This window comes from Bos grunniens, chromosome 5 (genome assembly GCF_055505025.1).
Source record: "Bos grunniens cultivar Pamir isolate PY7600 chromosome 5, Bosgru_T2T1.0, whole genome shotgun sequence".
Taxonomy (NCBI): domain Eukaryota; kingdom Metazoa; phylum Chordata; class Mammalia; order Artiodactyla; family Bovidae; genus Bos; species Bos grunniens.
In genome coordinates this window covers 61,762,299-61,778,010 of record NC_141169.1, presented here as the reverse complement: position 1 = coordinate 61,778,010, position 15,712 = coordinate 61,762,299, and the positions used below count along the sequence as shown (strand labels likewise).

At 39.8% G+C, this 15,712-nt stretch overlaps 1 protein-coding gene across 5 annotated transcripts in view; it reads right to left on the bottom strand.

Moving 5' to 3' along the window:
• CFAP54 (cilia and flagella associated protein 54) overlaps positions 1 to 15,712 on the bottom strand; it is a 303,678-nt gene that overhangs the window by 266,077 nt on the left and 21,889 nt on the right. For all 5 annotated transcript variants that reach the window (XR_015163949.1, XR_015163948.1, XM_086400813.1 and 2 more), the window contains exons 5-8: positions 12,134 to 12,192; positions 7,122 to 7,265; positions 5,210 to 5,323; positions 4,990 to 5,091 (exon numbers count right to left, since the gene is read on the bottom strand). Coding sequence is in view for 2 of the 5 variants with exons in the window: in XM_086400813.1 (XP_086256939.1) it covers positions 4,990 to 5,091; positions 5,210 to 5,323; positions 7,122 to 7,265; positions 12,134 to 12,192 (419 nt within the window). In the remaining 3 variants the exon portion in view is untranslated. The remainder of the gene's footprint in view (positions 1 to 4,989; positions 5,092 to 5,209; positions 5,324 to 7,121; positions 7,266 to 12,133; positions 12,193 to 15,712) is intronic.

Genomic DNA, 15,712 nt, shown 5'->3' with positions numbered 1-15,712 from the left:
TGAGTCTGGGTGGAGCATTTTTAGAAAACCAGGTGGAAATTCTAATGAAGAATGTCCCCAAACTCAAATTGGAAATAATATTTTATCATATAAGTAACGGGTCTTGTGGCAGCTAACTGTAAAGAAGAGTTGACCAACTGGATACAAAGAAGCAGGTGCCACTCACATCCCCATGCGGATCCCCGGTCACTCTATTTTGTGTCGGCCTGGAAGGATTTCACTCCTGGCAGATGGCCTACCTACACACTTCATTCTTCTCTCTGACTAATGACCTGTTCTCTGTACTTAGATTACCAGGAAATAAGAAAGATAGCTTTAGTTGGCTTTTCTAGAATCCATGTCCAGTTAGTGGGCATCCACATTTCCTATGATTTCCTTGCTTTATTCATCTTCCTGAGGCAAACTGAGGAAGACAGAAAAGCAAAAGCAGAAATAAAGCTGCTTTGGACTATTTTTCTCCAAACACCAACTTCCCTGCTTATTAGAGTCTATGTGTTTTCAACCCTTAGGTTGACTGATATGTTTAAAAAAAAAAAAAAAAAAAAACCTCAGTAAATAGACTCATCTGTACTGTTTTTCGAGAAGGGGTGGGTGGAATGAATTGGGAGATTAGGATTGACATACATACACTACTACCGTGAAACTCCAATCCTTTGGCCACCTGATGTGAAGAACTGACTCACTGGAAAAGACCCTGATGCTGGGAAAGATTGAAGGCAGGAGGAGAAGGGGACAACAGAGGATGAGATGGTTGGATGGCATCACTGACTTGATGAACATGAGTTTGAGCAAGCTCCAGGAGTTGGTGATGGACAGGGAAGCCTGGCATGCTATAGTCCATGGGGTCGCGAAGAGTAGGACATGACTGAGTGACTGATCTGAACCGTGTGTAAAATAGATAGCTAGTGGGAAACTGCTATATAATACTGGGAGCTCAGCCCGATGCTCTGTGATGACCTAGAGGGATGGGATGGGGGTGGGGTGGGAGAGAAATCCAAGAGGGAGACGGTAAATATATACATATAGCTGATTCACTTTGCTGTACAGCAGAAATTGATGCAACATTGTAAAGTGATTATACTCCAATTAAAAAGAAAAAAAAACAGTAAAACTTGAACTTCAGGCCTCTTGCTTTACAAACAGAGGTCAGGGTTTCTTCTAAGATATTTGCTATAGGTTAAAACAGAAGTTTAAAAATTTATAGTTAAACAACATAATAAACTTCCTAATAATTAGAAGTATTCAAAATGAAATGGTAAATCCCAGATAGATTACACTGAATTTTGTTTTTTAAAATATTGTAGAGAAACTACAAAAAGTGAACTAGAATATTTATCAGATCTATAGATGAATAACAAGCAAATGATTTTAAAATAGAAATATTTAAAAGATCTATAAAAAGATTTAAAGCTAATGTAATAAAAATACACTGAATTGTCAAACATGACAAAATATTAATGTCTATAAAAATAATGAGCCTATTCAAATACAACTCAAAAATTAAAATCTCTAGTAGATAAATGGTCAAAGACTGTGAAAGATAATTCACCTAAAAAGAAAATATAAAGAGTAAACACAAATGTAAGGGAAAGCTGGTTGAAAACAATAAAGTTAAAACAAGCCATTTTATGAAACCTTAATTATTTTAAAGATTAAGAAATAATATCAAAATGATAATGGTGAGATTGGCATATGCAGATTGTCACCTTGGAGAACTCATTTCAGAAATTCAATCTGGTAATATACATCAAGAGAAATAAGAGTGTTTGTAACTTTACTCAAATTCTACACCTTAAATTTTATCCACAGGAAACAAAAGAAGGAAAAAATAATATACTTGAAGATGTTGACTACATCAATATTTATAATAGCAAAAGATTGGAAAACAACTAAAATATTAGTAATAAAAAGTACTGGACAAATCTGGTACATGTACTGCTTAGGGTGAAAAGTGACAGTGAAAGTCATTCAGACATTTCTGACTCTTTGCAACCCTGTGGATTATACAGTCCATGGAATTCTCCAGGTCAGAATACTGGAGTGGGTAGCCTTTCCCTTCTCCAGGGGATCTTCCCAACCCAGGAATTGAAACAGGGTCACCTGCATTGCAGGCGGATTCTTTACCAACTGAGCTATGCCTAGAGTATACTAGACATCTTTTCAAATGTCAGGATGGATGAGAAGCTGAATGATACAACCCATGCAGTAAGTTCTAATCCTGAATACCATGGCTCCCATGAGATCTATGCCATTAGACTTACTGTGTTAATTTCTCAACATAATACACCCGCCCTGTTCAAGCTCAGTGTCACTGTCTCACTGTGTGCCAAAAGCCTTTGCTTACTTCTGCCTCCAAACTACTATCATGCTCTTGTCCTTTACTTAGAATGTTTTTCCTGTTCTCCCTGTCCAGTCAAATCCTGCTTCTTATTTCAAAGTCATTCAAAAAAGACAGAACAGTGACTCCCATCTTTTCTATTAATATGTGCCACCACTCTTGGACCACAGTAGGCCTTTGACACATGGTTACTAAATGAATGAGTGAAAAATAAATAACAGTAACAGCTAATACTACTAAGGCTCTACCATTTGCCAGGAACATTCTAGGGGTGTTACATGTAACTCATTTAGTCACCACCATTATTTCCTTCTTAATTCTTATCACAGGCTTTAATTTACTTATTTATTCTGTAATTTCTCCACTAGAATGTAACCTCTACATATTTTGTTCACAGAGAAGTTACTTTAAAATATTTATTGAATGAATCACTAAATGGTCAATTATCAGAAGTCTGAATTAATAGTCCTACAAAACAATCCTTCGAGTCAAAATGATTTACTGCAAATTAACAATTGACCTACAAACTCAGAAATTTTTTATAAAATAGATTTAATGCATATTGAAATCATTTTCTTTTGTAGAAACATAATAAAATGATTTCATAAGCATAAAGCAGAACATTCTGCAAAATATGACCCCTGCTCTCTAACAAACACTATAGCATAACTACTTAATGATACCAGATGCAGGCTACTCAGCAGCTCATCCAATGGATTATCTACAATTTGGCAGGTTACCACCCTTGACCAGTTAGACACCATGAGTCAGTAAGGGGTACAATTTAAAAGGATGTATGAACTGTATGTCTGGGCTCACCAGTCAATATACCACGGACACTAAGTAGCAATGAAAAGTTACTGTGTCCAAATAATATTTTCACTTAGTATTTGAATTCATTTAAAAGAAAAGAGAAGCCCTCTCAAATGTTTATAAAAAGAAATGAGGAAAGAGAACAGCAGTCATTGGATTATTTAGAATACCCTGGGCTAGAGACCTGGGTTCTGGTTCAAGGGTTGCCAGCAGCTGGCTTAAATACTCTGGGATTTATTTTTCCCATCTGTAATAGAAAAGGACTGACCAAACGATTTCCAAAATCCCTTCCAGGTTCTGAGATTCTACATCTCTTCTGTCAGAAAGTGTTCATATTCTTCCCCTCCACTTTCATTTTCAATCCTTACACAGAAGCTCATAGAAGAGAGTTTACAGCTATCCACAACAGTCACAGGGCACTGCGAAGATATATAGAGCTGGGATTTAAGGAACACTGAGACTCCGAATGGCCAAAGGGAAGACAGTGGGAGAGGGAAAAAGACAGAAGGGAGAAAGGGCAGAAGATCCCACAGGCATATGTATGTCCCACTCTCCTCCCTTAGTGCAATTGGCCAAACATACTTGTGGCCAACAGGGGCTGTGTGAGGGGTTTTGGCTGGTGAGAAAGAAGACTGTAGTCACTTCCATACTGAGTATCACTACCTACGTGAAGTCCTCCACAGCTCCCCTAGGTCCCCTCTGGCAGAACGACCTAGGTCTCCTCTGGCAGAACAACCCAGCAGTTTTCCAAATGAGGACCACCTCTCGATTTGGCCCTGAGCATCAGTCATGAGCAGATAACTATAATAACATTTGACTCCAGTGGGAAATAAGTTTTTGTTTTAAAGCCCCTGAGACATGGGGGTCGTTTACTACTCTAGTGCAACTACATCCTGTTGTTGTTATTTTAGTCACTAAGTTGTGTCCGACTCTGGCTTCTCGGTCCACAGGATTTCCCAGGTAAGAACACTGGAGTGGGTTGCCATTTCCTTCTCCATGGGATCTTCTCTAATCAGGTATCAAACCCGTGTCTCCTGCATTGGCAGGTGGATTCTTTTACCACTGAGCCATGAGGGAAGCCCAACCTACATCCTAAATACTCCAAAGATGAAACTGAAAGTTGATAAGAAAAGGTGCCTCCACTTCCTCTCCATCCTCAACACCTTCAAAACTGACACCGAGTGGTCAAAAGGCTTCTGTGGTCTTACTCAGAAGGCAGTAAATTTGAACCTTTCCCAGGCTTTTCTTCAGCTTCTTGCCCTTTAACATTACAAAACTAGGATTATGCGAAGGTACAAAAGCTCTGAGGAAAGGATGAAACAAGACCATGTCCAAATTAGGAAGACATTCTTCTATTTGCAGGGATTGGGGGCAGGATTTTTTTTACCTGGAGGATAAGAATGTTCTTTACAATGTTTGTTGGTTTCTGCTGTACAACAAGGTGAATCAGCTTTTATACATACATCCCCACCCTCTTGAGCCTCCCTCCAACCCAGCCCCCATCCCATCCCTCTAGGTCATCACAGATACGGGGCAGGATTTAATATTGAGTGGTGAAAGTGTTAGTTGTAGGCCTGTTTGCAACCCCATTGACTGTAGCCCACTAGGCTCCTCTGTCCATGGGATTTTCCAAGTAAAGAGTACTGGAGTGGGTAGCCATTTCCTTTTCCAAGGGATCTTCCTGACTCAGGGATCAAACTTGGGTCTCCTGCATTGCAGGCAGATTCTACTCCATCTGAGCCACCAGGGAAGAATAATGATCAAGCATTAAGGACACAGAGGTATAACATAAACACTGTAGAAATAGTCTGAGACACAGAAGATATTCTGAGACTTACAGTTTGTGCTTCCTTTATGTTAACTCTTATCTTTGGTCTAAAGAAACTTTTGTTTTTTCTTCTAGATTCAAATACTCCTCTTTTGAAGATCATGACTGCCATCTGCCTCAAAAAGAAGAATTACTTATGAAGCATCAATGGGATACACTTCTCAACTACTGATATTAAGTACTTCATCATCTGTAGAGTACAGTGGATTTATCTCATGAAATTTTTATACCTTTATTGTGGCCTCTCTATAATATTCTCTGGATTCTTCCTGTAGTTGTGAGGAACTCATTAATTCCAGTTGCCGTAACTCATCAATTTTAGCTAAAGCACGCCGAGCAAATGCCTACATGCAATTAAAATAAATTTAATTCATAAGACATTAGAGTACAGTGATTAAAAATGTATCAAGAGAGTATGTTTTACTCTCCCAGACATTTGATTTAATTTGTGAATTAAACTAGGCTGATGCTGACTTTTTCAGAACATAGTAGCTGACCCATCAATCATTTCCTAGAAGCACCACTAATTTCTGTAAATCTAAAGTCAATGAAATGTTGGCTATACTAACTTTAGAATGCAGAAAAGTAAAGAAATTCAAAAAAGTAAGGAAATTCAAATTCTGGGTTACAGAGTAGCTTCTTATAGATGATCACTTCTCCAGTATTGCACATGCATGCACACACACACACACACACCCCTCCTCGGTGCTCTTCTCAAATTCTAACTTTTCCACCAAAACCAGCTGTATTATCTATTCAACTGTACACATTGTCAACTAAATTGTTAGGTCCTTAAAGGGCCTTGTTTTTATATTTCCAGTACCCAACATATAGAAAGTGTTTATTAATATCTGAGGAAAGGAAGAAGGTGGGCTTGCTTATTTAATCAGATCACCATTATTATAATTCTCTATTGCTATGATAGAGATAATAGCAAAATGAGTTTCATTCCTGTCATTTATTTTAGCAGTTCTTTCAAGTATTTTATTTATAATTTATGATTTTTCATGAAGATGTTTCTAGAACATAATAGTAACATAAAGGGTTACACTTTTCAATAAGAAAAAAATTGCAATAGGAATCAAATGGTTAAAACTATGCAAACATGTCTATCCCTGATAAATTTAATAGCTACAGCAATATGCCACCACTAGTACACTAAGACTAACTCTGCATATATGGTGAATAGTTTCTAGAATGTATCCTAGGCAAGAAAAGTATCCCACAAGGACTGAACTAAGCTATTCTCCTGCTGAAATCCAGACCCCACTGCACTCACCAAGTTATGCTCACTGGTGCAGGGATGGGATGGTCCAAAGGAAGGAATGCCTGTCTCTAATTCTTACCGGTCTATTGACAAGCAGAGTACTACATACTATAGTGAGGGTACCGGATTTCATTTGCACAGAGATGTGGCAGAGGTCAATAGAAGCTCCAACCAGTTAAGCTACATTTCAAATATTTAATCAAAAATATATACAGGAAAAGAGGAAAAATAAGAAATAGAGTATACTAAATAAATGATGGCTGGAAGCAGAGAAAAACAAAACAAACAGATAGTAGACAGCTTGGAACACAAAAACTAAACAGGGAAGGAAAGTGGCTTGCATACAAGAATATAAAGCGGAAGGGAAGATATCAGAGATCTTATTCAGAAAAGAAGCAAAGATGGTGGAAGTGAACAGAGAATAAACGGGGAAGCAGAAAGTAAAAGCAAGAGATTCACAGAATGGAGAAGCCAGGCAAATGTCTGCAAATAAAGCCTGGGACTTGTATCCCTGCTTCATCCCAGTTCTTTGGCTTTCGTTGGTTTGCTTGTTTTCTTGCCACTTATCTAATGAAGAAAATGCTGAATATGTTGTATTTTTAAGTATTAGCATCCTCATAATTAAAAAGTGGCCTGCACGCATGCATGCTAAGTCACTTCAGTGTGTTTGACTCTTTGCAACCCTATGGACTATAGCCCAACAGGCTCTTCTGTCCATGGGATTCTCCAGGCTAGGATACTGGAGTGAGTTGCCACATCCTCCTCCAGGGGATTTTCCCAACCCAGGGATTGAAGCCACATCTCTTACATCTTCTGCATTGTCAGGCAGGTTCTTTACCACTAGTGCCACCTGGGAAGCCCAAAAAGTAGCCTACCTCTCCATGAACACCAGCTTGGCAGTCATAGTAGCACTGGCAGACAGCTGTGTAAAGAGTAGCTCTCCACGTCAAGTACCTGATGGACAGGAGAGGCACTGAAGACTCCATACATATACTGGCCCACAGGAGGTATTCCAAGGCCTAAATCAGAAAGGGCACGATTGAGTGTCTTTTCATTTTAAGGGAATAATGCCAATTTTTATTCAATATAATCAAATGAAGAATGGTGAGCACAAGTCACTGACGCTAAAAATACACAAATAATGAGTCAACTAAAAAATAAGCATTTAAAAGTTAAAGAAGAATTTCAAGAACTCAAAATCTCAAGTTAGCCATTTTACAATGTCTTCCTGCCTAGCTCCTAGAGTCCTATGAACTCAGCTTATTCTTCTTAACATTTACCAAATGTCAACACTAGTCGAGGAGCTAATTATGAAAGGCATGAAAGTGAAAGTGACTCAGTCGTGTTTGACTCTTTGTGACCCCATGGACTATACAGTCCATGAAATTCTCCAGGCCAAAATACTGGAGTGGGTAGCCTTTCCCTTCTCCAGGGGATCTTCCCAACGCAGGGCTTGAACCCAGGTCTCCCACATTGCAAGCACATTCTTTACCAGCTGAGCTACACAAGGCAAGCCCAAAAGTACTGGAGTGGATAGCCTATCCCTTCTCCAGGGGATCTTCCTGACCCAGGAATCAAACCAGGGTCTCCTGCATTGCAGGAGGATTCTTTACCAGCTGAGCCACAAGGGAAGCCCAAGGAGCTAATTGCAACAATGCAATTGTTATTAGCAACAAATTTCTGTTGATTGATCGACAACAGACCTTCATTGAAAAGTTTCAGTTCCTGATGCTACATATTTCTAGTAATCATAGCATCAAGGGGCTGAGAATCTAATTTCATTCCCTCAACATCACCAACACCACCACCTGATGTCCCTCACCTTCTCTGCCCACAATCAACAAGGAATGTGCCACGTGGCATAAGAAGACACTTCTAAACATGATCTTCTTTAACCTGAAATGCAATCATTTTGATACACCTCCAGTGCATTTGTTCTAGTTATGCCTTCTAGAACAGCACAAGACCACTCAAGACTCAACTTGAGAATTATACAGCCTTCCAAGAATCTGAAAGCATCTATGCAGGCTGCCGCTCCCCCAGCACTCTCCAGGACTAAGATCCCCAAGCACTTCTATCTACCCAGGACAAAGCTTCCCTCTCTTACCATGGTATTATTTGAGGTGGCCAATGTCCCTGTACAGTATATGACTAGAGCACAGTAAAATGAAACTCTCACTCTCTGGTTCTGGTCCCTATATCTCTATTAAGTCAACCTGGGGTTGCTTTATTGCTGCTTTAATTGTTTCTGTCATTGTTTGCTAATTTTGCCACACTGTGAACTAAAACAGAATTAACAATTATCAAAATTCTTGAGTTTCACATTATCTGCTATAAAGAAATCCTATTGTGGATTTTTGCATTCATATAGTTGTGTTTTGCGGGGCGTGGGATTAAATCATGTACAAATTTTTCCCCCTTTATATCCACGTGGCTTTCAAAGCTCTCAGGATTCCTGGTATTCAAAACTTCATACTTCAAAATAAAACTAGCTACAGTTACCAGTTGTTCACATAATATTTGGGTGTGGTCTCAGATTTAGTATAAAAGATCCCACATCACAGATTTTTAGTGCCAGAGAGAACCTTAAAAGTAACCTAATCTGACTCCAAGAGGCTAAACTGCTTGGAAGTGACAGAGCTGGGGCTGGAATTCGGGTCTCTGGACTCCTAAGGGCAGCAGGATTGTTCCCACTACACAGGGCAACTTCAATGAATAGAAGAAAAGCCATCATTCCACTGAGGGTTCTGAGAAACCATCATTCAGGTTTCGAAGCTGAAATGCCATTTCAAAAAAAAACTACTTAATTTGATTGCAGCATTTTTTTCTTGACCATAAAAGAAAGAATTATTTCTATTAACAAAAATTTGATGATTTCAACAGGACTAGTCTCTTCATTAAAAGAAAACAGAACAAAACTTTGAAAAATACAAATTTTAGGAGCCTAGCAAGAGCATGGTTAAGGTGTCCAGTAGGAAGAACCACACAAGGATTAACCAGCCGAGCCACAAGATGGCAGTGCAGCGTCACTTATTTCAGTTCACAGCCTTTGAGGGGAGCAAAGAGAGGCACTTTAAAGTCTGGACTTGAACTTTATGTGATGGTCTGTGGAAGAATCTGACAACCATCGTTCACGCATCGGCTCTGGCCTCAGCTACATCTCTGACTATCCTAACTAGATATGCAACCCTTCCAAGCCTCAGCTTCCTCATCTGTAAGACATAAGTGATAACGCTACCTTCTCCAAGTGCTGGTGAGAATTCAACGAGTAATATGTGAAAATGGCTTAGAAGCATACCTGAGAGATGGTAAGCATTCATTCAACAAAGGACAGTGATGATAGTCTTAAGGTCTCACCCTTGTAAGACTACCAAGGCATTATTGTGTACACAGAGCCCTTCACACAGCACTTAACGCATAGTAGGGATTCGATAAATATTCAATAATAACAAGTGGTAATCATAATTACCAAATCCTGTAGGAATAGGAGTTTAGATTGCTCTGGGGTGACACCACTAAAAACCTAAGGACCCCATGTCTGTTTCTCCTTCTGTTTTGGACTGTAATGGACTTGAACTCTAAAGTAGCTACAAAATCAGGAGGATTCAGATGGGGCCGGACTGCCAAGGGCCTGTCCCCATTAAATGGACCCATCGAGTCCATGTAGAGTCTCAGCTCAGGAGTTGACTCATCAGCTGAGGGTTTGTGAGTTTCAGGGTAAAAAATTAATTTCCTTGAATCTTATTACACTGAACATACATTGAAAGAATTCCAGCCTGATCTGCAAGTGCCAATTGTGCAGCCACCCACCATCTCAAAATTCTTGCATTCCTCACTCCCCCGACTCCCACTCCACAGACTGGGTCTATGAAATGATCCTCCTTCGGGCCTTCCTTATTCTGTCAATGAGAAACTCACATTATATGAGGGGGAGAGAAGAAATCTTACACAGAATATAAATAAGGAATTATTTTAAGATGGCTATCACGTTAAATCAAAATTCCCTCAGCATTAGCAAGTACAAACACCAACAGTCAAATGTTGGCACAGACATCTCTGCCCTTCAAAGCCTTGCCAGACGAATGTTATAAGCAGACCAAACTATGGTGATTCTGTGGAGCAGTTATTTGTTGCCACAGCAAGCACAACAGGAGATTTCCTAAATTCCTTTCAGGAAATCATCTGGAACTGAATAGAGAATCATTGGAATAGTCTCTAGGCCAAATTTACATTATGCATGGTACAGCCTCTCCTTGTTTTAATTCACACTCAAAATGCTGGCATAGAGTTTGTTAAGTCACTGTCAGTAATAGAGCTTTTAAATGCAAGGAACAAAACAGAGAGAGAGAACACACAATTTATGCTATCCATTAAGCATGCAAATATCTTGGCATCTGTTTTTTTAAGTGTTGTCAGTTTTTAAGATACTTGGCTATGTTTTGAGGAAATAAGGAAAATAATATCTGTCCCGAGTGTCCAAATATTCAGAGCAAGTTTTTACATACAATAGAGAAGACTCATGGAGAAGGCAATGGCAGCAGCAGCAGAGAAGACTCAAATAGCAATGCTGCAAATGCCAGCAACAACTCAAGCATGGTCTCGAGGACAGAATGTTGTCCTTTCTTGGCCTACATTCCAATGACTGGATAGTGAACACAGGGAATAAATACGTCTCCTGCAGACAAAGGTGCTACCAACATGGTAAGGAAGTCAACAGAAGCCATTCCCTCCAGCTAAAACTAAGCAGTGAGTACTGGTCAGTGCGAATCTTACTAAAAAATAACGTCAGCTCATGACTTACATAGCTGAGGTGTTTGTTCACCCATCGAGTATCTGGGCCATAAGTACAGGGCAAGTTCTTCAAGCAAATGTGGTCCGAGCTCCACAGCAAGTAACCCACAGGCTAACCATAGTTTACCATCCAAACTACAATACTTTTAAAAGTAAAAGTGAGCACTATTAATAATTACTCCAGGACAGCAGGCATAAACCAGGACTGTCCTGGACAAGCTAGAATGAATGGCTACCCTGCTGCTACTGCTAAGTCGATTCAGTCGTGTCCGACTCCGTGCGACCCCATAGACGGCAGCCCACCAGGCTCCCCCGTCCCTGGGATTCTCCAGGCAAGAACACTGGAGTGGGTTGCCATTTCCTTCTCCAATGCATGAAAGTGAAAAGTGAAAGTGAAGTCGCTCAGTCGTGTCCGACTCTTAGCGATCCCACGGACTGCAGCCTACCAGGCTCCTCCATCCATGGGATTTTCCAGGCAAGAGTACTGGAGTGGGGTGCCATTGCCTTCTCCACAATATGATACTGAATATCCGTCTAATAACTATATCACCCCACTCCAGTACTCTTGCCTGGAAAATCCCATGGAGGGAGGAGCCTGGTGGGCTGCTGTCCGTGGGGTCGCTAAGAGTCGGACACGACTGAGCGACTTCACTTTCACTTTTCACTTTCATGCATTGGAGAAGGAAATGGCAACCCACTCCAGTGTTCTTGCCTGGAGAATCCCAGGGACGGGGGAGACTGGTGGGCTGCCGTCTGTGGGGTCGCACGGAGTCGGACACGACTAAAGTGACTTAGCAGCAGCAGCAGCAGTATCATATTGACAAGTTACAACTAATCTGAAAGACTGAGGGACCCTGGAGAAATATCTATCCATTTGGGAAATTCTTTCTTTTCATGAATACTTTAACTGTTTACATTTTTATTTATGATCATGTTAAAGGAAAACTAAAAACAGTATACCTAGTAATACAAATACAGCCACTAACTTTTGTGATACTAAGTCATTAAATTTTCTTTGTTTAGCATTCAATGCTAACAAAAGTCTTAAGAAAACCAGGAAATACAGGGGAAGATATTCTGACAGTAAATTTCATACCTTGGAAGAATGACCTCTGATCATCAATTTTCTGCAAATAGTGTAAATGTAAATGGTACCTAGATGGAGAAAAAGATTAGTATATTTTATAGTCACATGATAGAACTCTACATTCCACACTCTGTAGTTTAAGTTGGTAGTTCTCAAAACAAATGACTCTCTTATAAGAAAATCTGATAATGACCAAAGTTATAATCATTATAAAACTTTTTATAACTTGCAGCTAAATTTTTAAAAGAATTAATATGACCATATTTTTAAAATGTTAACACAGGAAACTTAGTCTTACTTTAAAGGCATTTTAAAGTACTGGTCAGTAAGAAGTGAAAGTGAAGTCGCTCAGTTGTGTCCAACTCTTTGGGACCCCATGGCTTCTCAGTCCATGGGATTTTCCAGGCAGGAGTACTGGAGTGGGTTGCCACTTCCTTCTCCAGGGGATCCCTGGATCCAGGGATCGAACCTGGGTCTCCCGCATTGTAGGCAGATGCTTTACCCTCTGAACCACCAGGGAAACCCAACCCTTACTATAAAACAAAGCCAGCTCATGACTGGAACACAGCTGAGGTATTTGTTTAGCCAACTAGTATCAGGGCCATAAGTTACAGTCTAAGCTCTTCCAGTAAAATGCAGATCAAGCTCCATAGTAAGACATAAGTTTAAGTTTTGAAATATACTGAACAAAAGGATATTTTAATAACATAATGTATGTACTTTGTGGTTTTATTAATTCATATAAAATTTTATTGGTTCCCATGGTTTCCTCACAGTTGCATAACTAAAGATTTATCTCCAAATAAGACTAGGATACATATTTAATCATATAGCACAATACTCAACAAAGAAACTCATAACTTAAAACTCATAATGCATAATAGGTTACATTATATTCACTTGCTGTTTCATATAATATCTATCCCATTATTAAGTACGTCCCATAAGCACTCTGATGAAAAATGCCATTTCCAACTCCTATGTAAGATCATTCAAGTACAATCATTTTTAAAATCAGGCCAATAACTAAATGAAGATAGACAGCTCATTTCATAGCAGCATTTGGAGGACAAGTGGAGAATGGCATCACCATATATCTTTCTATATAGAAAACATATTATCAGGCTATAAACATAACCCAAAAGACAGTATGCTGCTGCTGCTAAGTCACTTCAGAAAGACAGTATAGCATGCTTTAAAAAGGCATTTAATTATAATGGCAAGCAATCTAAATATTTCCCATAAAATATCTGATCTAAAATTCATAAGCGCCACAATTCAACAATTACAAATCCTATGTTCACTTTTAAACTTAAAAAGCTTCTAAGAAAATAGCACCTGCTCCAAAACACACATCCCTTGATTACAATACACCTGCAGGCATAATACATATGACACAAATCAGTGACCAAAATATACTGAATAAAATCTTAAATACTTAAACAACCATAAAGTTCACAGAGAATGCAATTAAGTCCTTCACATTCAGAGCCTCAGCATTCTTAATGTGCCTGCTCTCATGACGTAGAATTGTTTATCTGCAGTAAGATCCAGTAGGGAAAAATTCCTCAGCTAGTAAGAGCTCAGGCTCAGCATTCTTAACTTGGCTTTGTTGACCTGATCTGTATAACTGTGTTACTTAGGAAAAAAATCACCTAGTGAGGATATGCATAGGAGACATGTAACTCTTCACAAAACACATGACTCAGGTGTGAGCAGAGAACTCAAGACAAACATTCAGCAATGGGAACTGGGGGACTTCAGAAAGCCCCAGGAGACCACCCTCAAGAATAACAAGGGCCCTTGGAACTTCAAAGATGTACCTTTAATCTTTGCACCCCTAGTGCACCCTGACCATAATGGAATTCTTCCCTGATGGTTCAGGATATTGGCATGGCTTACAGATTCCACCGCAGAAGCCCACTGGACAGAGTAAATGGTTCAAAATGGAACACAGACTGAATCTTTATGATCTCAGAATGCCTCTGGAACTTAGTTTGATGTTTTAACCAAATCCCTGATACAGAGTGACTTGTGACAAGTGATTCCTTGACATGTGACTCCTTTTCATCAAAGACAGTCACCACCAAAATAATCTATTGAAGGCTTAAATGATTTGTGTTCAGGTTAGTTGAGAAGTCAGATATTATCCAATATTATCCAATATTCATTTACCCAGTTAGATTTTGTGAAAGAACCAAGATTGATTAAATAACTTAAGAAACCAACTCTTATAATTGTATAATAGTCAATTAAAGAGTGTTAATATTTAGCAGGAAAGTTCGAATGTATTTTAAGAAATTGACTGGGCAGGTCATTTTTTCACAATTCAAATTCCAAAGTTTTAAAACTACAAGGCCTTTGCACTTGCTAATCTCCCAGTCGGAATGCCCTTGCCCTGAATGCTCAGATGTCTCAGCCAGGTGTTTGTTCAAATCTCCAGTGAGGTCTACCCTGACCATTCTATTTAAAATTGCAGCCCAGGCCCCAGACCAGCCATCACTCTCACTAATCCCTTTCTAGACTTTATTTCCCTCCATAGCTCTCATCATCAGGGGCTTTCCAGGTGGCTCAGTGGTAAAAGAATCTGCCTGCCAATGCAAGAGATGAAGGTTTGATCCCTGGGTCGAGAAGATCTCCTGGAGAAGGAAATGGCAACCCACTCCTATACTCTTGACTGGGAAGTCCAATGGAAAAGGAGACTGGTGGGCTGCAGTCCATGGGGTTGCAAAAAAGTCAGACATGACTAACGATACACACAGATAGTCCTCATCACCACCTGACACATCACTTAGTTTTGACTTGTTTATCATCTCTCTGAAGTACTATGGCAGCATGAGAAACAGGGTTTTTGTGTGTTGTCCACTCCTGTATCCCTAACACCTGGAACAATGCCTGGCACTTAAGTTTGAGATGAGTTAATTAAAACAGGGATGGCAACTAATGACACTAAGTGCATGTATCTCCCACAATCCAGCAACCACTCCTGGGCACACGTCCCAGAAAACTCTCACACGGGTCTACAAGAGGACCGATGTGAGGATACTCACTACAGAATTACCTGTGAGGTCAGAGAAGCAGGGCAAACGAGGTGCCCATCCTTATTATGGGTCTCTGCCGAATACAATTCAGCAGGCAGTTAACAAACCAGGTTTACATATAGGAACATGGCTAGATTCTAAAACCATAGAGTTGAGCAGGAAAATATTTAGGAAACAGGATAAAATCTAGAACATGATGCCAAAGAAAAAGCACCCAGCAGAATAAAGGATGTGGAAGACACAGGGATTGTCCTTTTTAAAAAGAAAATGGGAGGGGGGTGGTTTTGTGGGAATCTTTGAAGGATTTCTGATAGGGAGTCACACTGCATCATCTCCACCTCTTAAGCAGAGCCTGACCCCAGGGCCCAACCATCAGGCTGGGTATCACCCTTTCTTGAGCACAGAAGCTCTGCTCTGGCTCAGTCCCTGCCAAGATGCATGAGCAATTCACCCAGAGACATGGCCCTGGCAACTCTGATGATGATGGGATGCAAAAGTTTAACAATCACTGGCCTGAAAAATGTCTCCCAGAGACACTCTCATCTCA